Genomic DNA, 24,060 nt, shown 5'->3' on the forward strand with positions numbered 1-24,060 from the left:
AGTCTGCACTGCAGTAGAGAAGGTTCCAGCTCTCCTGCAGCAGGGGCGGGAGCTTCTGTATGGGATTTTCAGGAGAAACCACCGCTGTTCTGCCAGGGTCACTGTGCTCTCTGTCGGCCCTCCCCGCTTTCAGATGCATGGGAGAGAGAGAGGAGAGAGAAAGAGAGAGAGAAGGAGAGAGGAGAGAGAGAGAGAGGATGGAGAGAGAAGACACCTTGCGGTGGTCAGCAGACAAACCGACATAAAGGACGTCAGGCGATGTCTCGAGCTGGCTGTGGATTACGTGGATTTGAGAAAACAGGTTACTGGTGGGTTATGCGTGGAGTGAGCTGTGGTTATGCACAGGAGGACGTTAGCGTGTTCTGGAAGCATTACTGTGAAGTGCACGCGGGGCTTCCCGAGGCAGGTCTGGGGCGAGCGCGCCTACACCCCACCCCCGCTCCTCCCCACCGGGAGCCGTGGTTTCTGTCCCAGCAGGAAGGACTGGGGACTTCAACGCCAGGCACGGAGTTCTGCCAGAGTGAGACATCGTTTATGTCAACATCTCGGGGGACGAGGCTGCGGTGGCTTCCGCCTTGATGAGGCCTGGTCGTCGTCCCCACAGGCTGGGAGCCCCCCCCCCCACTGGTGGCAGATGGGCAGGTCCACGTTATACTCTTGCCCAGAAGGCCAAGAAGAATTTTCTAATTCATGCCCCCCCATTGAAAACAATGCCCCTTCTTAATGAGGGGGACCAGCTCCTTGGGCTGCTTCCAGGTTGCTCCGGGGATCCTTGTCAAGCTACCCGCCCTCCCCCATCCCCAGCACACGGGGCTCCGAGGGCTGCTGGCCACGCGGGCCACCCACCCCAGCACGGGGAAGAGCAGGAAGACGGGCGTCCTCTCCTCAGGTGACGGCAGGGGGTCGAGGCACTCCGCGGCGGTGCCCGCCTGACCTCCCGTACAGGTGCAGGAAGGGGTGGCTTGGGCACTGAGTGTGCCCCACGGGGCTGGCAGGGACAGAGGTGAGACGTGCCCCTCGGAGGAGCCCTCATTCGTGGGGCAGCCTCAGGAGAGACCCTGGTGCCGTCACTCCTCCTACCTTTATACCACGTCCTCCGCAGCCGGACGGCTCGGGGCCGTGGACAGTGCGGTGGGAGGGACCTACGGAGACACTCGTACCCTTTCTGCGGGTTCTACGGTTGCTAAGCGGTGACAGGAGCTCTAGGGTGGGGACTCCTCCCGCCAGGACACGTTCCTTCCCGCCTGGGACACCTTCCCGCCGACGTCAGCCCCAGCTCTCCTTCGACCCGTCAGCCTGGCCTGGCACTAAACATCTCGTCCTTCGACCAAAAGGAAAACCAGTGATGTTTGTCACTGTACATGCTGTGCACGCACGTAGTGGGTGGTGAGCGAGGACAAGGGCAGGTGAACACATCCAGATTAATCCTGTATTTGCTTTTGTTTCTACTTCATCCTAGACCTAACCTTATCCATGACCTTCATGCTCACTGGCACCCTTGGGACGATCCCGTACCCTGCCATATCCAGATTCCCCAGGGTTCCTAAGGTGCTGGGACACAGCCTCAACACGGTGTCCTCAACACGGTGCACAGCCGGGGGGGTCTCCCATGTGCCCAGTCGCCTGGGAAAGGCCGCCGAGTGGGCTGTGTCCCCCCACCCCCCACTGAGGGAGAACATTGTCTACTCCGCACCCACAACACCCCCAGAGCGGGGCGGCGCTCTCCGACAAAACTGAACCCAGCCACCGGCGTAAGCACAGCCAGGACGGACCAGGACGCCGAGCTGTCCCCGGAGAGAACAGAACAGAGCATCTCTGTGCAAAATCACACGAGTGAGCTACTGCCCTCCGTGTGCCGAGGGGGCGGACGTTCACCTGTGGGGAGTCACGTCAGGAGCCAGCGAGATCACCCGTAACAAATGCACTTCGTGGGGGCGGCAGGGGAGACCCCAAAGAAGACAACTTGAAAAATTCACACGTGGTTAGTTCCCCACCTTTGTTCTGTTACAAAGTTTAATGACCGCGTGAAGGAAGAAACACACGGAGCAGAAGCTGATCACAAAGTCCAGCAGGCGCACAGACCCCCGGCAGGAGGGACTCGCCATCAGACACGTGACATGATGTCAGGGTGTCGCTCGCACAGGGGTGCGGCAGGACTGCCAGAGCAGGGCCACTCGCCCTAACGTGGCTCTCACCCACGGAAGCCACGGGACCCTGGACTTGGAGGGTCTGGGGACGACGGGCGTAAGCTGCCCGCGGCCGTAACGCCGCTGATCCAGAACCGAGCAGCGTGCCGACGCTTCACAGAGACGTGCCTGGGGGAAGTCTCAGCAAGCACGGCCAGAAATACACCTGCCACATCGCAAGTTCTCTAGGGAGAGCCGGGCCGAACCTCTTGGCAAAGTGACGTACCAGATGGATGGACGGCCAGATCATGGGCACGCAGCCTCGCACAGAGGGTCAACCTGCTTCCATGTGCGTGGCCATGCTCCTGGGGGCGGGAGTTCTCCACTGAAAGGGTGCATACGGGTGCCCAGGCCCCAGACCCGGGGGTTCAGGCACCGCATGGCCGGGGGGGTTCCCCGGCTTCCTACCCCATTCCTCCCGCCGCCTCCGAGCGCTGCACTCCCCACAGGATTGCAGAACAGCTACAACATCGGGATGTTATGTCAACGACGAAGGACTAAGTGATGGTAGAAATAACACGTGTTAAGTGAAGATGCCGTGAGGAGAATACTGGGAAACACAATGTGATTAATTCACGAGATCGATTATACCGCAGAGCGGTAGGGGACAAATGGCTTTCATCCTCTAGGATAAAAATTAGAGGCACAGAAACAACCCCGAGTGCTGCATGACGGGAGGCTGGAGCAGGTTCCCCGGGGAGCTCAGCTGTGAAGTCAGGACAGACAGACACGGCCACCCGTGGGGACCAGCTTTCGTCTGGAGAAATGAGAGTGGCCTGTCCCCCAGCCTTCCTAGTTGGGGATGGCCTGAGGGCACATCAGTGTGTCTGGCCTAGTTATTTCATAAAACCTCACCCCTTCCAGATAAGAAGGAACAAGGGCAGTTTCCAAGCGAATGACTGGTCTAGGCTTTGGCCGCCACACCTGCGTGGGCACGGAAGGCGAGGGTGAGGACTGACAAGGGGGCAGCGGGCGGGCAGTGTCCACAAAGACCGCATGCGCTTTCTCCTTCCTCCTGAAGGCCTGCCCCCTGCCCCGAGCCCCACAGCCCAGGGAGCTGGAAACCTGTCCTCTGGAAGAAGACAGCCTGGACAACAGAGCCCTTCTTTCCTCGCCCGACCAGGGAGCACGTTCTCTGTGAACGCACTCTCCATTCTCGGCTCTCACAAGAACACGGCCCTCAGGGAATTTATGCTGCACTTTCCTTGAAGGTCCGCTCCCTGGCCAGCCGCAGGAGGCTGGGCCTGGTCCATGCATTCCGCCGATGGGGGGAGGGGGGGAGCCCCACGCGGCCTCAGGGGAGGGGGGCAGCGGAGGGGCCCGGGGACCAACAGCCCCTTTCCAGGGGCACGGCCTTCAGCCTTTCAAGATTCCACCAGGAAAAACCTACTGCAGACGGACAAGCAGAATAATTGCCCCCCCCCACCTCCTTTACACCCCAGGTGGGGCAGCTGACGCCCAGGCCTGGGGGGCCCTTCCGGGTCTTGTGTACCTGAGACAACCGTCTAGGAATGACGAATGTGGAAACATGAAATGGGCTTTTAGGGATGATAATCAGGCCCTTTGTTTCTCTTCTTTTCTCAAGCTTCGATACACAGATCTTTCTGTGCACGCGGAGAGCAAAGCAGGGAGAGAAACAAACCCACAAAATCACCCGCAGCCACCAGGAAAGACCCTAGAATCCTAGGGCCCCCGTGGGCGTGTGCCTGGGCGGAGAGGGCTTGAAGCTCACGTCTCCAGTGTTTCAGAGCAAACAGAGTCCACAGCAGAGTAAACGCTCTCAACAGACGCCAGCTTCCAGTTCTCCACACGGGAAGGCATCGCGGGCCCGTGTTTCCAGGAAGCCGCCAGGGCACGACGCGTGCAAACCTAACGGGTTTCTCTGGCATCAAAAGGCAAGGCTGTTCATTTTCAAATCTGCTTTATTCAACATTCAGTACTGAACAGAATTGATACTTCAGAAATCCTAAAACAATTGTTTAAACATGGTTTTCATTTTTTTAAAAATCCTGGGAAAATATTCCAATTCCTCTGGCTCCCTGATCATCGGACAATGCTATTTTGCAAAGTTGATGCCTACTTCTGAGATGAATCTTTTCTCTGAAAGTACGAAAGGGGATAAGAGCCTTACAGTAACCGCGGCTGTCACTCCACATAAAGGAGGAAAAACACGTACCCCCGGTCACACAGGTGTATGTGTCCCTTCTGAAGTAAAGTCACAATGATTGACACCAGTGCGTTCACAATTTTAATTTAGACCGTAACCACCGAAACAAAGCTTGTTTTATAATATGCGCTACACAGCGGTTTAATCTTTTCTGCACAGTGTAAATGTTTTCCTGTTCCTTGAGTGAAGCAGACGAGCTTAAACTTCCCCAACCGGCAAAGCCACATGCACAGGAGGGCTTGGAGGGACAGCCCGGCAGCCAGAGTCAGGTGCGGTTTGAGAGCTGTGCGCAAGAGCAGCGTCAGAAACTGGTCAGGTGACCGCCACGTCGGGGTGAGGACAGACCGCCCCAAAGTCCAAGCAACTGTCTACAAACACAGACCCCGAGAGAACCAAGCGGAAGGCGGACTGAAGGCACAGCAACTGTTAGTGGCCAGAAGTCATGACAAGTGCCCGTGAGAGATGATGGCACCACGAGCCACAACTGAGCCTCCAGGAGCCCTAATTCCGGCCCCACCCAACTGCCTTCCCATTTATGTTCAACGAGTTCACCATCATCAGTAATTTTTTTTTAAAAACTGTGGTCAGAGACTAAAGCAAATTTTAGAAACGCCTTTAAAATCCCAAGTCAGGCCCCTGCTCCCTACTTCACCCAGAAAGCTTTACATTCCCAGACTTTCAGGGCCCGCGCATACGCGGCCGGAGGGAAAGCCGCACCGTCAGTTCGGTGAGCACAGCCAATGAGCCCGGCTGTCTTGAAAAAACCCTCTTTCCCGAAGGACCAGCTAAGACAAGACCCGAAAAAGGCGCAGGACACGCCATGTGTTTGCTGCAGCAAAGCCACCTGGGACAGCCCTCTCAGGGACCGTCGCCGCCGACGCCCCCTGCGCCACTCCCCAGGGGCCGCGGCTGGGAACCGGGCTACAGTGGGAGGCTTTTCCCTCCTGATGCGATCTGTGTCTACAGAACATTTACACAGTGAAACGTCACAGACTCCCTCTTCAAATTAGTGCAGAAGCAAACAATACGGTTTTGATTCATGAGCAAGGATCCCTTCAGCCCTCCCCCTAAATAACTCGGATGAAAGACAAAATCTGCTCAAGGCGAATTTGAGTTTCGAGGTTGTTCGGAAGTCCTCAATGGCATGACTGTTGCCAGACGAGGCAGCAGGCAGCACGGACTCTGAGGACAATGAGCACAACCCCGTGTCGACCCCAAAAGCGTGTGCACAGAAGCAGAATCCGCCACAGAGCCCCCGAGTGCGAGACCCTGGAGGACAGAGAGTGTCTGCGATGGGCACAGCACAGCCCCTCGAGATGCAGAATTCAGAATGCTCTCGCCCCCCTGGGCCACATCCCGAAAGCGTCCCCCGCGGGGAGGGGACGGAGGCCGAGCTGCGCGGGAAAGCGGCGAAAGCAGCGACGCGCCCCCCCCCCCGCCCCCGCCCGTGGCCGCGAGCACGGCCAGCAGCTGGACGGCCGAGGGGCTCCGCCAGCATCTCCGCCGCGGCTTGGCTCACCTGCTGACTTTCCTTCCTTTTCCTTGTCAACTACCGTGTGCCCCCGGTTACTCCTCAGAGCTCACCTTGCCTGAGCCCCGCTTGGGCACACCCCTGTCACCGCCAAAGAAGCGCCCGAGGGAGTCGAGGATGCCCGTGTCCCTGTGCCTCGGGAGGAAGGCGTGCCTGGCGTGGTCCATGGCGCTCGCTGACGCCAGGTACTTGGATCCGTGCCTCTGGGAGGGTCTTTTCTGTGACGCCATCACATCCAGACCCTCGGGAGTGGCTGCACTGTCCTCTTGGATGGTCTGGAGCTCGTCTGACTCCGAGGGCCTGTCTTTGAAGGTGTTGTCCTCTCTGCCCGGAGCATCTCGGGAAAAGAGGCGGATCAAGTGGGGGCGGCCCCCGGGGTCAGCTGGGCTGGCGTCCCGCCAGGCATTCTTCGGGTCCGCTGTGCGCTTGGAGTCTGTCACCGCCGTGTCCCGAGAGGAGGCCCCATTGTTCAGCTCCACATCTGCCTCGCCTGCAAACAACAGCGGGACGTGAACACGGGCCGTGCAAAGCAGAGCGCGGGACAAAGCCGCTTTCTTCCAGTGCGAGGGACCTGCCTGTCTCCTACCAAAGCCACGGAGTGTGAGCGCGGCCGGCCAGCAGGCAGGCAGCCCTGGCGGCTTCTGGCAGGGCCCCACCTGCCCCGAGCGTCCCACCTGCGGGTCTCGTCTCGGGGTCCCTCACTCAACCTCTGGCACTCCAGGCCAAGCGCACCCCGCTTCTCACGGAAGTGGCCGGCGTGGACACGGCCGCCTCCCCTGGGTTCCCGCACGGGGCGGGCCAGGTCTGCGGGACGCTCCCCCGGCGCCCAAGCCAAACGCGCTGGGAGCACAAGGTATTTTTAGCAAACTTGATGAAAATGGAACTTCCCACATCTTTCTGCAATGCACGCCCCGAAGAAACGGGCATTTGGCATCCTGTGTTTTCCAGATTCCACAGGAGGCCTCTTGCTCCAGAGAACTGCTTATTCAGGACGTTTCCATGCGGCTCCTCTGCGAGCAGCCACAGTGGTGAAGTCTGGAGTGGGAACAGCCTGTTCTGTGGGCTTCACCCTCCCTCAGCTCGGACACACAGATACAGACAGAGCCTTTTCTTCCAGAACGGCCATACCCCGTTCTGCCCTCAAGGTGCGAGTCAGGTGTCCGTGCACGTCCTCTCCACACCACCCCTCGTTACTTACCTAGAGAAAATGTGGGTTTGCTCACACGTTCCTTAGTATCATCCACCCACCCACCCAAATACCCACCAGTCTGCTCACTGACGCTTACCCAACAGCAGCGCGCACTTAACCATTGATCTGCTCAGCCACCTGCTTAGACCCCTGCCTCCCTGACCACCCACGGCTCCACCTACAGATCCGGCCACCCAGTCACTCACCAGCCTCCCACCCACCTGGCCACCTGCCCATAGTAAGTGTAATGTACTGAGCTGGACGTTTGGGCTTCAGTAAAGAACAAGATGTGGTCCCTGTCTCACGAACACAGATGGAAATGCGTGTTATGAAATGAAGTGTCCCCAGAATGGCAGGTCCCCATCCTAAACCCCTGTCCCTGTGAATGTGAACGTGTCTGGAAATAGGGCTTTTTGCAAATACAAGCGTGGTAAGAAGACGTTGTACCGGAGGGGCGTGGGCCCCACCGCATGGCTGGTGTCCGTATGGAAAGAGGGGCTTCGGACGGAGACACAGACGAATGGGGCAGAGGCCGTGTGATGGCGGCGGGAGCAGAGGGACGCGGGGACGCCAGGAGGGAAGAGGCGGGGGTCCTCCCCGGGGGCCGGCAGCGGGAGCACAGCCTTGCGGATACCGTGCCCCAGACTCCCAGCCTCCAGAGGGTGAGAGGAAATTCTTGTTGTTATAAATCACCTAGTCTGTGCTCATTTGTCGCTGTGGCCACAGGACACAAATACGGTGTGGACCTTCACAAGCAACCTGAGATAGCGAAGCCAACAGAGCAGGGTAAGTGGCTCCTGGGAGGTCCCGTGAGGGATGGAATGAGTGGGCCGAGGGCACACTGGGGCGGAGTGCGGGCGCCTCCACAGGGGGTGGGCGCCAGCACAAAGACGCGGAGCCAGAGGCAATGGTGAGAGGAGCAGGTGTGTGGGAGGCCCAGGAGCCGGGTCAAGACTGCACATGCCTCAGGGGCCAGAAAGGCTCCAAGAGGGGCCAGAGACCCCTGTGGGATGTGGGCAGGACCAGACTTTGGGAAGAAGGCGGCGGGGCCTGCCGGTGGGCACAGGCAGGAGGGACCGACGGCCACGGGAGAGACGGAGGTGAGGCCACGGAGGTCCCCTTGCGGGGGGCCAGGAGGGGCCCGGCAGAGGCAGCGGCCTCTTCCTTGCACCACACACATTCTCAGAAGTGTGCGCCGACCACACGCACTTTCACTAACACATCGGTCACTAACACAACGGTCACTGACACATCGGTCACTGACACGTCGGTCCCTAACACATCGGTCCCTGACACGTTGGTCCCTGACACGTCGGTCCCAGACACGTCGGTCCCTGACACATCGGTCACTAACACATCGGTCCCTAACAAAACGGTCCCTAACACAACGGTCCCTAACACATCGGTCACAAAAGGCAGACGGTCCCACCCTCTTTCACCAAAACCACATTGGTCAGGAGACGGTCCCATGGATGACGCCCATCGGGCAGACACGATCATCACCCATGTCTCCAAGGATGAGGGTGTCACCCCCAACGTATGTCCTCACTGTCTGCCAGGGACAGAGTTCAAGGCGGACACCTGGCACTGGGACCACCGTGACCTCACTCAGGCCCCTGTGGGACAGCACGCGGCTGGGAGGTGCACCCAGGCCTTAGGGACACGTCACTTAGAGCACGGCCCGTCGTCTCCGACCACTGATGAACTTGAACCCCATAAGAGCACGGTTATTTCCAGTGTGTCTACTAAATGCCTCCCTGCCTCGTAGCCACAGGCCAAGACCACGGCCGGGGTCAAGCTCTAGGTTTTGCAGGGACGCGTGGCTAATTTATACGTTGCCCCAGAAATAGGGTCTGAACCTGTAGCTCTGCTCTATACTCTGTGGCTAATACGAATTTATGCAAATGTGCTAGAGAAACAGAAGCTGCATTGTACGTAATTAAACGCATTAACAAAACACAAGCGCATCTGAATACTAATACTTGTACAACAGTTGGGCTTTGTGTCCCTGAATAGGGCTGTTTGTGAGGCACAGAGAAGGGCGTTCCTGTCCTAAAAGGAGCTTCTCTGAGCACAGGGGCGCGGGGAGCGGTTGAAATCTGTGGATGTGCAGCATTTCTGGTTGGGATGAGAGCAGTTTTAATTTGTCAGTTCATAGCAGCTTGCATCGAGTTAAAGCCCGATGCCGAGTTTTTATTTCGACTCTAACTATGGAGCGAAGCGCTTGGTGCACAGTTAGGGAGGCGTGGGCTGGATTCGGCCAGGACACAAGGTTAGAATGCTCTGGTGTTGTTCAAATTCTACAGGAATTTGCGAAAAAACTTCTTAAAAAAAAAAAAAAGCCCACCTCAACGTAATTGCTAGAATGACCTCCAGAAAACTTCGGTGGGAAACGTCCGGGACTTCCGAAAGTGGCTGTTAAAATCCCAGAATGGCTTCCCGGGGCATTTCTGAGGAACAGAGACGTCACTCATGCCACAGTGGCTTCCGGAACAGAGATGCCCCCAAGCAGGATGGTGATACTGGGGCAGGGGTGTGTGCGGTTAGTGAAGCTCACCCAGGGCAGAGCCTGGGCAAGGCTCCAGCCGGAGGTCACGGTGGCCCCATTTCCACCTGCGGGTCCGGCTGTCTTCCACCCATGGAGCCCCGGCAGGCAGGTGTCCTAAACCCTGTGGCTTCTCCCCTGGATTATATCTTACTTGACTGACTACAACTGCCTTCTTCCCTTATTTCTCCCTTTTCTCTCTCTCTCTCTCGCTCGCTCGCTCTTTCTTTGCCACTGCTTGCTGGGGTTTCACTCCACCATCATCGCTGGTCCGCAGACTCCAAGCCTCTCTCGCGGGATCCCCTTTACCCACAGCTGCTGGAAGCACCTGCACGAGGCCCCCCGTCCACGCCCCTCGTGCAGGCCCCAAGGGGCTCCCCACTGCCACGTGCACCTGGCAGAGGCTCGGCTGCCTGTTCTTCCGTTCGAGCTCCAACACGTGCCCGAGCAGGCATTTATTTCAGAGAGAGGCTACTCAGAGCCCCGGGGAGGGAGGCCTTTGCCGCCTGGCCTGGGTGTTCCAGATTCAGTATCGACAGCCCTAGAAGCAGGTGGTTTTAGGAGCCCCTCTGTTCAGATGAGGAAGCAGACGCAGAGCGTTACACGGGAATCGGTGGGGGAGTGATGTTGGCCCAGGTCTGCGATGGGGACGCCGCGGCTCTGGGGGCCTCGCACCCGCTCTTCCTGCCCGGACTGGCTTTACCTGCAATGAGGAGTTTGCCTCTAAGCGCAAGACTTCCCTGCGGGCGACTGGCAGCTATAGCACGTGTGGGTCAGAGCTGCTTCAGAGCGGGGCTGCGGGGAGAGAGACGGCCTTGGCAGAGAGCCACCTGGCCCGACTGAAGAGCTCAGCCAACGACCCCTCTGCCAACAGGAGACCCGCTGCACCCACCTGTGCACCGCAGGGGATGTGTCTCCCTGCACGCGCCCCTGCTCCGCCACACCGGCCACTCCCGACTTACAGCAGGGGTGCGCGTTGGCAGAACACGTTCGGGAGGGTTGAACACCAAAACAAGCTGACTTCGGGAATCCTGTACCTCGACTCCGGCCAGACGGGCCACCCCTGAGCACACAGGAGCTCGGGGTACATCCTTTTCCGCGCTTGTTTGGAAAACTCGCCCTCTGTAACCAGAGCAGGACGCGCACCCAATACCCCTGAGACTGTCTCAAGCAATGGGATGACAAAGGGATTGTCGTCTTATAGTTAAATACTACGACTTTTTATTTTTGTTTACTTACTTTCTTAAAGATTTTATTTATTTGAGAGCGAGCGAGCGAGAGAGCGAGCACGGAGTGGGGGAGGTGGAGGGCCCAGGGAGAGGCAGATGCAGCCGCCCTGCTGACCAGGGAGCCCAAAGTCGGGAGTGCATCCCAGGGGATCCCCTGCTGGGATCATGACCCGAGCCGAAGGCAGGTGCTTAACTGACTGCTCCGTCCAGGGGCCCAATATTCCTACTTTGTAAAGCGGAGCATGTATCTCACGCTCTCCTCCAACGCACCCATGGGAATCAAATTTCATGAATAACTTCCATCGAAACCGTGCATGTGTATGTGTGTGTGCGCATGTGAGTGTGTACACATGTGTGTGCATGCGTGTGTGTGCGTGCATGTGTGCACAGGAGAAAAAGAACAGATGTGAAGCCGCAGCCCCGACCGGAGAAATCAGAAAGCAGCGATGGCTGCCGATTCAGCTTTTCTTACCAGGTTGGTGGAGTGGCGAGTTAGTCACCGTCCAGATACCCAGGTTTGCATCTCAACTACAGCACAGAGTGCATGGGATGGCCCTGCCCCCTCACCTCCACTGCCGGGCGCAGTCACTGGGGACGAGAGCCTAACCTCGGACCTGCCGAGCAGCACAGACCCGCTACGGTGGGTAAGGGATGCTTCCTGCCCACGGAGATGCTGTCGCCGGGTGGGGACCCAGCACTTCTCGTCCCTTTGCATGGACTTGGGAAGCTGCACCCATGCCGGGCTGAGCTGTGGGGTGTGGCTGCTGTGGGCACGGCCCCAGATGACCTCCTGGGTCTGAGCCTCTCTCTAAATGCCAGGCCAACGCCAATAACGGCATTTCTCCAGTTACTGGGAGCATGACTCGGCCGCTCATGGGACCAGAATAAACACCCCAGGAATCATCTCTGGGAGCGCAAGTCCCTCTGTGAAACTGAACTCAAATGAGAGACTTCCACTCGGAAGATGCCGCCTTGCTGACTTCCACATTCTCTCCTCTGAGCAGAAATCCGGAAATACTACACCGAGGGGATCGTCCGACACGGACTTCGCTCGGGTCGTTGAATAACGTTTCATATTCAAGGCTGATCAGGTGTTCGATGAGGCAGAAACAAGGAAAAGTCACCATCACTCAGCTGATTAGCGGTTTTGCCAGTACGACACTGTGCAGTGGGCAGTAGAGACCTGCCCGCCCAGGCCGTCGCTGTCGCTTTATTTTGCTTCTGTGCGTCATTCCCTCTGGACAGTGGGGCAGACTTCCTGGGCCGGGGACGTGCTGAACCCTCAGGGCGGCAGACGCCTCTCCATCCCTCTGTCTCGGGACTTGGGCACGTTGTTACGATGCCCGCTAGAGCGTCAAGAGAAAACACGTAACTGCCACAGCCTCGCTCAGTTCCAACACGGAAAGGAGATCTCGTACTGAAGGACCAGGAAAAGCATCTCTGATGGTCACTTTGGACCCTCCTGCCAAGAGGCTGCTCAATCTGCCCCCGTCTCCCTGGCTCTGTGAGTGACCTCCGGCGAGGTCAAGGCTGGGAAAGCATGAGGAAGCCCCGGTCTCCGGGACACCTGAGATCCAGATCCAATCCCCTGCAAACACTCCAAACCCCCAGACACAGCTGCTTCTACTTCAGACCCACGGCTCTCACTCTGCCACCAACCAGGACATCTCCCCACAGAGCAGCTCTTGTGAGCAGTTCTCCGCATGTACGTTTTCTACATGACATCCTTCAAATATTTGGACAGAAAATAAAAAGTGATTTTCATTTTGAGGGATCAGACTGGTTTAATCCATCTTTTTACCTTGGCTTCTAAAAGTATCTTTTCTCAGGGCATATCTAGTTAGGTCCCAAACCCAGAGTACAAGTCTAGTTTGTTGGAGTTGCGTTAAGATCCCATAAATGGCCCCAAACCCCACAGAGTCCCAACTGAACTGATTTAATGAGTCTGTCCTCCATCACTGGGATTTTTCATCCAAGCAACTAGGACTTCCTGGTTCCAAAACACGGGTCCCCAGCCTGCAGTCCGAGCCACCCCCTGTGGTGGGCTCAAACACTGTGGCCACCGTCTCCGAGGCCCCAGAGGAGCCCACCCAGAGTCACTGCTTCCATATCTTATCTCGGGCCCATAGGACCAATGACTGCTAAGGGTCAGGGGGACTCCTAACCCTAACCCTTGTACAACAAACTAGGAACAAGCGTCCTTAGACATGCAGGCAGCAGCTGGACAGAAGGCTCCGGCCAGCCCATACCACTTTCTTGTCTCCCGGATCATGCACCTCGCGCAGCCCTGCTTGCGATACCGTGTGGTACCCATGGAGAAGGGACCCCGAGATCGCAGGGACCCTGCCTGGAGAAAGTTCTAAATGGGGCAGCCAGTCCCCTTCCTGGGCCAGAGAGGGCATCGCACAGTGACGGGGACGCTGGCGCCGGGACACTCGGTGACTTTATCTAAATGCACAATGGCAGAATTCAGACAAGCGGCACGCTCTGTTTTCCGGCTACACTCAACAGCAGTTTTCTCCCGAGCGATCCACGATCTGCTTTCCTAGCTGCCTTCCCTTCAGGAAGTACTACCCAAAACTAAGTCCATACATGGAAATGCGCCCGCATGTCCTCTTTGTCATAACCATTCAGATGAATCCTTAGTTTCTAGCTCGAAGTCTCAGCGTGACCTCGATTAAAGGGACCATCACTATGGAACGAAGCCACAAAATGGAGGAAATCTTCAGTGATCTCATCTCCGATTTGTTGTTTTTAAACTCATGCTTTAACTTTTTCCCTCATATGTTTTCACCTGGTGGTATCTTAAGGATCCCCAAGACAGCTGAAGCCATCGTAGAGTCGAGAACACCACAGCTGACCCGAATTCAGGTCCTCTGTGACGGGGACAAGTTGACAGGCCCAAGTCCGCGTCCTTCAGAGCGGGCGACTGAAGTCACACGTCATCCCTTATAGTCAAGAAGAGCTTGAGATACAGAGACGGCTGCAAAGAGCTCAAGAGAGTCACCAAAACCTCAGACCCTCGCGGAAGAGCTCCTACTTCCAAAATAACCGACAGAAGGGGCATCGCCTCCCGCAGCCCAGGGAGAACCATCCAGAAGCCCAGGACTCTAGGTGGAAACAGGACAACACTGACTCTCCCCCAGAGGTCTTTCTAAATCCTGACCGCTAATGTCGGCGGGCAGACGGCGTGGCTCTCCTGTTTCAGGATTTTTATGGAATGCGGTTTTGCCAATGAGCACATCACCCTCCGGAGCACGTGTGCCCGCCTTCCCGCGCGTCCAGCCACGGGAGCCGGTCCTCCCCGAGCCGGCCCGTCGCTCACCGCTCCGAACACCAGCATCTTCAGCGAGAACCTGCTCCATTCCCCCAAGCACAGAGCCGCAGGAGAGCCGGAGAAATGACTGTGACCCCCGTTTAGACCTGAGGCTGGGCCAGAGTCCCATCTTCGCTGAAGGTATGGAATTAGTCTTCAGTTACAGCGGAACGAAATTTCCAGGCTGCTTTTCCATGAAGGAAGCATTTTCTGTTGCTGTTATTGCCTGTTTTCTAGGGGTTTGGCCTGGACACTCTGGGCCTGGAAGTGTGAGCTCTCCACAGTGGGGGAGGGTCCCAGCACCAGAGTCGAGGTTACAGACTCTCCTTGGGGTCTTGGTGAGGACTGACCGAGGTAAACACGTTCGGACAGCAGAGAAGCGCAGTTTAGCTCCCACAATTTGCTACAACCAAGTGCGAAACGAGACACCGGCCGGCGTGCAGAGGGCGCGCGGGTCTTGCCGGCGGGCGAGCTCCACGGTGGATGCTGGGAGCCGCAGCTGCAGGCTCGGCCCACTCTGCCTCATCCCGAACCGCCTCCGAGCAGGACCAGGCAGCCTTCCTGGGACCCTGTCTCTGGGGAACCCCTTCTCCCTCCCCTGAGGCCTGAGACCAGGCAATGGGGGGGGTGGACGGGGCTTTGGAGGTGAAGGCAAAGACCCCTCTCCCATCTAGGGCCAGAGATACCCCCTGTTGCTAAGCAAGGTTCTTCACACGGGGCATGCAGGTGTGTTAAGGGATCGAAAATTCCGTCCCACTGGTATGATGGGCCCCAGAAGGAGCATCTTGCCATGTCTCTGTGTGGACCGTCAGCCACTGCTGCCACGGAGGGGGCCGGAGGCGCCGAGCTGGGCACCGAGCGTGTGGCCCTGTGGGGGGGGGGGCTCTGATTAACCCTGAGGCCGGTGCCCGTGGGTGAAAAGCCCGGCACCAGCAGCAGGAGGCAGCCCGCGGGCTCTGCAGCACGGACCCGGGAACCCCTGCCTCTGCCCGAGCCCCCAGCTCCGGCCCTGCAGACGGACGCAGGTGAGGACCCCTTTCCTGCGAGGGGCTGCCTCCCATCGATGAGCAGCCAGGCTCGCAGGCCAGGCTTGCACGGAACCTCACTCTAAAAAGACTGGTAACATGTGGTGCCGGGGGCTCCGTCGGTGAAGCGTCTGCCTTTGGCTCAGATCCTGATCCCAGGGTTCTGGGATCGAGCTCCCAAGTCGCTGGGCTCCCTGCTCTGTGGGGGGCCTGCTTCTCCCTCTGCTTCTCCCCCCTGCTCATGCTCTCTCTCTGGCACACACTGTCTCTTTCTTGAATAAATACAAAAAGTCTAAATAAATAAATAAATGAACAAATAAAAAGACGGCGAGGAGCGTGCTGTCCAGTGGGGCAGGAGCCCATGCTAAGGGCACATGACCACGGCCGGGCGGGCTGTCAGTTCAAGGAGACGGGACACCAGGCTGCCTGTGTGCCTCTGACCTGGCCGGGTCGGCCCCTCTCTGCAGAGGAGCTGGCGGGGTAGGGGAGGGGTGCGGGGGATGGCAGGGGTTGGGCGGGCAGAGCCCTGGAATTCGCAAGCGTAGGCCAGGGCTCAAAAGGACCCTCCTTGTTTGTGGAATACTTCTGTCCCCGGCCTGCTGTGCTCGGGGTCACCAGGGAGGGGACGGAAACAAAGAGGCCCATGGTGGTGGCCTGTGGATTTGCTGTGGCAGAAATTCTGCATCTGTGAGAGGCACGCAGCCGCCCTCCCGGCCACGCGGGGATTTCTTGAAAACTTTTCCACAAACGAATCTTATCAACCCACCCATCTCGGCACCAAAGCCTCCTTTGTGTACCCAGAACATACAGTGTTTATTTCTCTAAATAGCTAAATTCCTCCCACAGCAGGAATGGGGTCACGGGAGAGGCAGCCCCGAGGGTCGGGCCGGGCTCCACCGTGAGTCCGGGCCTCGCAGGGACTCCGTCCGAGCAGCCTCTGTCGGTCCCCGCCGCAGCTCCGCACCCGCCACCAACGGGCCCGGAGAGGCTGCAAGGTTTCTCCCGTCAAGCGGCATCACAGGAACACGGAGCTGCTCTTCAGGGGCAGCGCGGTCGCTGACGTTCCCGCCTCTGTGTCTCTCTTACCCGGAGGCGGGGGCTCGGTAAGCCCCAGGAGAATTAAACTGGATCTGCACTGGGAGGCCGCAGGCTGTGGCTGACGTCCAGTCCAGCTGACTTGGGCTCTCGGTCCCACCACCTATTCCGCGGCCTCGGGCACGTGAGCTCATCTCTTCAAGTCCCGGCGCCTCCGCTGCGGAGCGGGGCGAAGTGCCGGCGCTCCCTCACCGCGCCGCTCTGACAAGTCCTTGAGGCGCCACGATCAAGTGTCTTAGCACTGGCGCTCGGGGACCGGCCACCGGTCAGGGCTGCTGTTACTGTGGCTGTCACAGTGTTTAAAAAGAAATGACTCCGGCAATACCCGTGCACAGCAGTAAGGGGCTGTACCGCTTCCACAAGCCACCCGTCCGCCCAGCACCCGTCCGTCCGGCCGTCCACCCGCTGTTCTGTCCATCCACCCACGCATCTACCCACCCAACACACGCTTCATTCCTACGTCATGCAGAAGTCCAAGGACGGCCCGCAGTAATTCTCACAATTACCCGATTCTCTTGGGAATCCTTAAAAACCTGTAAAAGTGTGAGGTATCCCTCGTGATTATGTTGTATCACCCTGAAAACAGAAGATTACCTGTGAGCGTTTAATCCGACCACGGGGCCCTTCTGGGGGCAGAGAGCTTCTCCAGCGGGCGGACGACGCGGAGGCTAGAGGGACCCCAGGCAAGCCGCAAGGGACGGGCAGCAGCATCTCAGGCTTCAGAGGGGGTGGTCGAAGGGCAGAGATGGGGCTCCAGCTGCTGAGGGTGACCCGGAAGGCAGCCAGCAAGCAAATGGCGACCCGACCCCAGTAACTACATGGAACTGAACTCCGCCAACAACCTTCGTGAGCCAGGAAGTAGATTTGCCCCCGAGCCTCCAGAGAAGCGCCCGACCCGGACGACACCTCGACACCAGCCTTGCGTGACACTGAGCAGAGGACTCGTGCCAGCCAGCCCGGACTTCTCGCCGCGGAGCCAGGAGCCCCAGAAGGATTTGCAGCCACTAAGTGTGCTGCCTGGAGACACCGCGACAGAAAACGACACGTGGCTACTGTGGGTCGGGGGGAGCGTGGGATTGAGCAGAAGAGTTCCGGCCCCTTGTACAAGCTCTTAGGTTAGGAGACAGGAATTAATCCCACAAGCTCGTGGATAACCACACACAGCTATACACGAAGGAAGGAATCTCGCCGGGGGAGGGCCTCGGGGTCAGAGAAGCTTCCCTGTGACCGTGGGCGAGCAAGGGTTCGCCAGACACCAGGGCCCTGGGGCTTTGGCAGAGAAGACAGCGGGCACCAAAACTGGGGTTGGAGGGGCCCGGACTGCGGCAGGGACCCCAATGCCACGTGCAGCGGCCGAGGAAGGGGGGAGGGAGGTGGCGTCCTACTGGAAGCAGCCTTCGCAGCAAGAGGGCATCGGGGTGCTGCTCGGACGCCCTCGCTGTGGGGCTGCGGGAAAGACAGTCACCTGCCGGGAGACGGAGGGCGGGAGGGACAAGGGCCTCCTGAGACAGTGTGTGTCGTTTGCTGATGGCGTCACCTGCTGCTCGTGACTCCCGGGCTCCGTCTCGCCCTCCCGTGTGTGTGTGCGCCTGCGTGCGTGTGCGTGTGTGCCCGCGCGTGTGCGGGGGATGGGTGCTGGGGACGGGGCTGGAGGGTCGACCCGCTGGAAAGCTCTGCCGTCACTCGAGCACGGGTTTGCTTCCTCTTGTTAGTTTGGAGAGGTTGGAGAAAAGACTGAGGCAAACACTAGCTGTACGGGACTGTTTCTGTCTCCCATGCCCGCCCCGGCACCCTCCGCCCCACAACGCTCAGACCCCTGCGTGTGTGCGTTCTCGGGTGCCCTCAGGGGTTGCAGGGGGCCCATCTCCAGTCACAGGAGCCACCTTCCCAGGGTGACACTGTCTGTCCTCCAGGCCTCGCTGACCTTGGGCTTGTGTGACCACCTTCCTCCCCGCTCTTTCCCTGCTTCCAGACTCTTCCCTGCGTCCCGTGCCATCCAGGGTTGGTCCCCCAGCAGGCCAGCCACTGACCCCCGTCCTCCTCGCCACCCGCCCTTGGGCTCTGAGCACCACACCCCTCGCTCCTTTATCCGGAGGAGTAAATAGGGACGTCCTGTCTAGGGACAGACTGAAGGCTGACGGAAAGGCAGAGGGGGCTCGCGCCCCAGCAGGCACCCTATGTCCGAGCACTGGCTGATCGAGCACCAGACATCCTTCTCCAGTGATGCCTGTATTCAGGAGCGTGTCCAGGGTTTGGAGAGAGACTGACTGCTGGAGGGCGTTTTTATAAAACTCTCCAGCACGGCTCCCAGCGGTTCTGGCGGGAGCTCGGCGAGCAGGAAGGGGGAGTGCCTTCCGCTGGGTTCTGCAGGAGGGACGCAGAAATGAGCTAAGAACAGATCATCCGGGAGAGTTCTAATGGCTGTGCTGGCCGGCTCTGCGACCGCGGTGGGGCATAAACCTCACCTTTCCCGGCAAAGCGCCGGTACTCTTTAGGGAGGCTGCTCCGTTCACCTGAGGTGTCTGGGGTCACGCTGACACGTGACAAGAGTGGGCACATGCCAAGTACTGGCGATGGATGGGACGTGGCCCCACGGGAGGCGCGGGGACAGTGGGCCACCAGACCGGCCTCCTGAGTCAGGGCGTGCTAACCAGCTCCACGGAAAGCCACGAGTTCAGATCGAAACACTGTTGCATTGGCAGGTTATTTCCAGACAAAGTCAAAGTCACAGCGGCGAGTCATAAAGTCATCCGTAGTCCCCCCACCAAGACTGCATGCAGATTAAGTGTTCAAACCGTCATGCAAATGATGCCTGGGTGGGCGCCAGGGTCCATCATCGAACCCAGTCACTACCGTTGGAAGACCACTCGGTGCAGCACCCAACAGATGGATGCAGCGAACGGCTCATGGATCTGCCTTATTACCTGCACAGAAATGCAGAGTCTGTGTCGGAACTGAGGTTAAAGGACACGGGAACATCCGCTCAGTTTAAAGGAAACAGCACGGTGGCAAGTAACAGAGGTGGGCGAACTCCAAAATACCAGCTCAGAAGCACGAGAGAGGCAGCCTCTCCAAGAACTGACGGGACGGCGGGTCCTGCCACACCCCCTCGTTGCCGTGCGGGGACCACAGGGAGCGCACAGCTCTGTCCCAGCTGGCCACGAAGTCGGGCCCAGACAGTCTGACCCCACAGCACACAGCGAGTGGAGACGCCAGCCCAAGTCTCCTGATACCCTATTGCGTACTCTCTCCTACGACTTCATGACTAGACCTGGGAATCAGACAAACGGAAGGCCCCAGATCTGTGTCTGTGTCGCTCTGCCTTACATTGCCACCTCCCCAGGGCTTGGAAGGGAGCAGCTGCGATGTACGGGTGCACGCGCGTGGGCATGTGCGCTCAGGGACGCCCGCACGCACGCAAGCAAGTGTCCGCTCTTCCAGTGACTTCCTACGGTGGGCGCGGCTGTTAGCTCCTCGTGTCACAGATTGAAGGTACAAGAAGTTATGCCTGTTTCACAGGCAGACGTCTTCATTTCTGTTCTATTCTGAGCAGAAATCAACACGGTCTCCCTGAGTGAGCAAGGCAGTCTCATCATCAGTGATGTGGACAGTGTTGGCAAACCTTGACCACAACCAGATCTGGCCCATCCCCTGTTTCTGGAGAGCCTGCAGGCTAAGAATTTCTTTTTAACCTTCTTACATAGTTTGAGAAGAAAAAAATAGTATTTCATGACACATGGAAAGGAGATAAAATTCAAATTTCGGTGTCCAGAAATAAAGCTTCATAGGAACACAGCCAATGCTCGTTTACTGAAAAAACCGTCTGTCGCTGCTTTAGGCTCCAAAGACAGAGCTGAGTAAGCACCGAAGAGACCATACGCCCTGCAGAGCCTGCAATATTGGCTCCTGGCGCCCTTTACAGAGAGTTTGCGGACCTCTGCGATCAGCTGATTTTCGGCTCTAGGAACGGGGGTGTTAGGCAGCGTTCAGAGGCTACGGCACCGGGAGCTGAACGTCACGGCCTCCGGAGAAGTCAGTGTCCTGTGAGCCCGGAGCGCCGGCGCTTACTTACGTTCTCCTCTGCTCCCAGAGGCACAGCCGTACGGCTCTCCTTGGTCTGGGCTTGAAGCTTTTGTGGCTTGACACGTAAGGAAGTTTTAACAATGTCGCTGTTTTTAACGAATGAAATGAATCACAATTATTTTAAAACAAGATGAACGGGTGTGCTTGCCGAAAGGAAGCCGGCTCTCCGGGATCATCCGTTTTTCATTCATACCCCAGGGCCACTCGGGGACGCCCGCGGGGATGCAGGGACACAGAGCAATAAGCCCAACTCAGAAGGGGAAGGTACAGGAAGCAGGGCCTGATCTGCCCGGCCCGGGGGTCGTCACGCAGGAGCTGTGCGCCAGCCGCGGGCAGAGGGAAACAGCAGTGATCGTGTAGCACCCAAGGGCGGAGCAGCGGAGGACAGGCCAGGGGCACGTGCTGGTTCTGAGTCCGTCTGCGTCCATGGAATCCACATCTCACGTGGGACACGTTTGCAAGCAGAACTTCTGAGTTAGGAAGATGCCCAGGGCCTCCCTACTGGCTCCTGCCCGTCACTGGCCCTGTTCTCAGCAGGGCAAACGTCTGGTCACTGAGGAACTTTCTGCACAACATCATGTATAAGAGATACAATTCTAGTGACGCGTGAGTCGGCATCGAGCTTGCCGTTCACCTCCATGCTGTTCATCTTTAAGAGTCAAATGTCAGGGGTGACTGAAGTCACCTCTGACCGGTGATCTCGGCTCAAGTCCTGATCCCAGTCCTGAGATCCAGCCCCAGCTTGGACTCTGCGCTCAGGGCGGAGTCTGCTTATGATTCTCTCTCTCTGTCCCTCTGACCCGCCTCCTGCTTACGCTCTCTCTAAATAAAGAAAATCTTTTTTTTTTTTTTGAAGAACTTAATGTTATAATTTTCTTATCCTCCCTTTTTTCTCCCCTCTCAATTCTGAAAGTCACTTGCTATCAGCTGATGGAAGCTGGCAGCTTACTTTGGAAGAATCACTGGCAGAATGCCAGCAGAAACCCAGAGCGTGAGCAGCGGACCTTCCGTCGTCTGAAACCAGTGAAAAGGTGTGAAGTTCCTACTAATCACAGCACTATCAAAAAAATGGTCAAACCTGGAGCTACCTGAAGTGGAGATGAAGAAACACCCATTCACAATAAAATGGAAATAACTATCACTTTACATGACCTTTTTGGAATTTTTGCTTGTTAAATGCATAAATATCTAACATTGTACCCGCAGCTGTTCCAAATTGAAGGAAGGAGAAGTAGATGCACAGAGCGCAGCGTGCTGTCTCATCCTTTCAGCCCAAGACACCTGTTCCAGAAACCCTGTCTTTGTTCTTCTGAGAAGATTGGACACTCGGCATCGGACCGCCTCGCTGGGGCGTTTGCTGTGGTCCGATGGAGACGAAGCAGAAGTCCAGGATTTAACTGTTTTGACTGGCATCCCTTCTCTCAGCCGAAACATTATTTCCAGTCTGACCACCCGCCCCCAAGAAACAGTCATGCTACTTTGTAACTACTCAGGCTGGAATTCAGACTAATCAGGATGATACTTGTATCTTTCCTCACCTGTCACTGTGTACTCTGTTTTGCAGGGCAGGCATAATCCCTGGCTTACAGTGTAACAATAATTTATACATTTTCAGTTTGGTGAGTGAGAGAGTTATTTTTAGGTCTTTTCTTGGGGACAGTTGCAGATCTGTACTGCAGCACTTTCTGTCCCTGGAAGCCAAGGAACAATGGTGTCAAATGTCCGGCGCAGCAGAGACCAGGCTCTTTGCACAATGTCTGCTTTTCACGGCCGGCCATCCGGCACCCAGAGAGTGTCTCCGCCGTGCCAGCCTCGTACCAGCGTGTGACAGCGGCTGCTGGTTTTTAAGGATAAAAATAACTTGAAAACGCTTCAGGTTAAGAAATAGTGAAATGCTTTAAAAAACTCAGGCAATAAAACATGATTATTCAGAGCAAGGAAAGGTGATGTGATGCTGGATAAATGGGGAGAAAAAAGACATCCTAAGAGATTATGAAAACAGCCTCAGGTGAACTCTCGTCAACCCACCTGCTGCTTCAACTATTCTTAGACATGTGCTTTTGTGTAACGTGCACACTAATCTACTTTGGGGGGGGGGTTATTTTCTGTTTTGGAAATCACTTCAAGACCATTCATCATGATCCTAGAGTCAGATGACCATTTCATTTCATTGGGTATATAACGGAAGAAACCAAAAATATCCCCTATCTACTCATCCAGTCGAAGTAGATACTTTTAAAGATCTATTTATGAAAACACAGTGGGTACTTAGGATAACCTATTTTATGTTTTGTTGCATGAACCTTGAACAAACTGATACTTTCATAAGGGAATTATCGTAAGTAGAAAGTCAGCATTTCCACATCATGAAAATAAGCTCATGTCTATATTCGTACGTGGGCATGCGTTACGAAGTTCTCCAACAGAAATCACTTCCCTTGAATCTAACATCAGAGAGACAATGTGGTGACATTTCCCACCAGTCTTGGGTAATCTCAGAGGTTAACCCAGTTACTGGTCCTGAGCACCTAGGACACAGTATGTGATGGGACTCAGAAGGCGGCTGTCACTGCTCGCGCTGATCACCCAAGGCCAGCGTCACTCACAGCAGGGCTGGGGTGGGCTGCCAGGTCACCTCAGTCTGTGCGTCCACACGAGTCCAAATGCGGCAAACGCACCGTCGTCCTTAGAAAGTTGTTTATCGAGACAAAGCTTTTCACTTCCCTGAATGCTCTGTGCCTTGTAGTGGACCGAGCAATTCCATGGTGTCGTGATGGGAGCATGTTACTTTCTCCCTCTGGGCTCCACGTGGGCCCAGCGCCGCGGGAGGATGGAGGTCAAACGTACCAAAGCCGATCTATTCACACCTGCCTCAAACACCGTCTTAACGGATGCCAGCCACGTGCCCGAGTGTTCACACCACAGTGACCTCAATCCTCCCCAGTCTCTCTGCTTAACTTTTGTTGACCCGCACTCCCTCTAGGGCTCTGCCCCCCTTTCCCCTCCCCCACTGTGTCACACACAGCCCTGGCCTAAGCCTCTGTCTCTGATCACTTCTGCTCTTGCCCTCCTGCCTGCGTAGATCAGCCCTGACCAGGCAGGACGTGGATCCCCACTCTGGATGCGGGGGGCTGGGGCCGATGAGCCTGCAACGGCAGGGCTTGGTGAGCCCACCAGGTTCTGCGCCAACCTCGATCACCTGCTCGCCATGCCTCCGGGCAAGGAGCCCGATCTGCGGCAGGACCCGGGGCCACCCAGGCCGACCAGGGTGGCCGGTAACTGCCGCACAGAGGGCAGGGCAGACCTCCAGGGTGGCCCTGTGTGGCCTGAGGACAACGCAGGGAAATGTCTGGAAAGGCAAATTTGCAGAACTGAGGACCATCACAGCTCTCTAGCCTCCCCGCTGTAGGCCAGCAGTCCCCGTTCAGCAGCACCCCTGCAGCTCAGCCTGGACGTGTCACCACCACACCGGTTCCCCCATGGCCCAACCTCTCACACCCCGCCATGCTCGGGACCCCCGGCACTCGCCCGCTGACAGACCAAGACCACGGTCCTAGCACCACCCACCAAATCCTCTTGCTACGGCCAGCAGCAGAGCGACCCTGTCCTGTCCAGCTCTGCCCTCGTCTCCCCGGCTCCCTGCTAGAAGCCCCAGAGCTCAGTTCAGAGGCCGCCCCTGGCCCCGGCCTTGCGG

At 57.3% G+C, this 24,060-nt stretch overlaps 1 protein-coding gene across 5 annotated transcripts in view; it reads right to left on the minus strand.

Moving 5' to 3' along the window:
- LOC123953817 (myelin basic protein) overlaps positions 1–24,060 on the minus strand; it is a 102,192-nt gene that overhangs the window by 26,391 nt on the left and 51,741 nt on the right. For all 5 annotated transcript variants that reach the window (XM_046024224.1, XM_046024222.1, XM_046024223.1 and 2 more), the window contains one exon: positions 5,938–6,374. In XM_046024224.1, the coding sequence (XP_045880180.1) occupies positions 5,938–6,374 (437 nt within the window). Of the gene's footprint in view, positions 1–5,937; positions 6,375–24,060 lie in introns of those variants that run through there.

This window comes from Meles meles, chromosome 12, assembly GCF_922984935.1.
Source record: "Meles meles chromosome 12, mMelMel3.1 paternal haplotype, whole genome shotgun sequence".
In the NCBI taxonomy this organism is placed as follows: Eukaryota; Metazoa; Chordata; class Mammalia; order Carnivora; family Mustelidae; genus Meles; species Meles meles.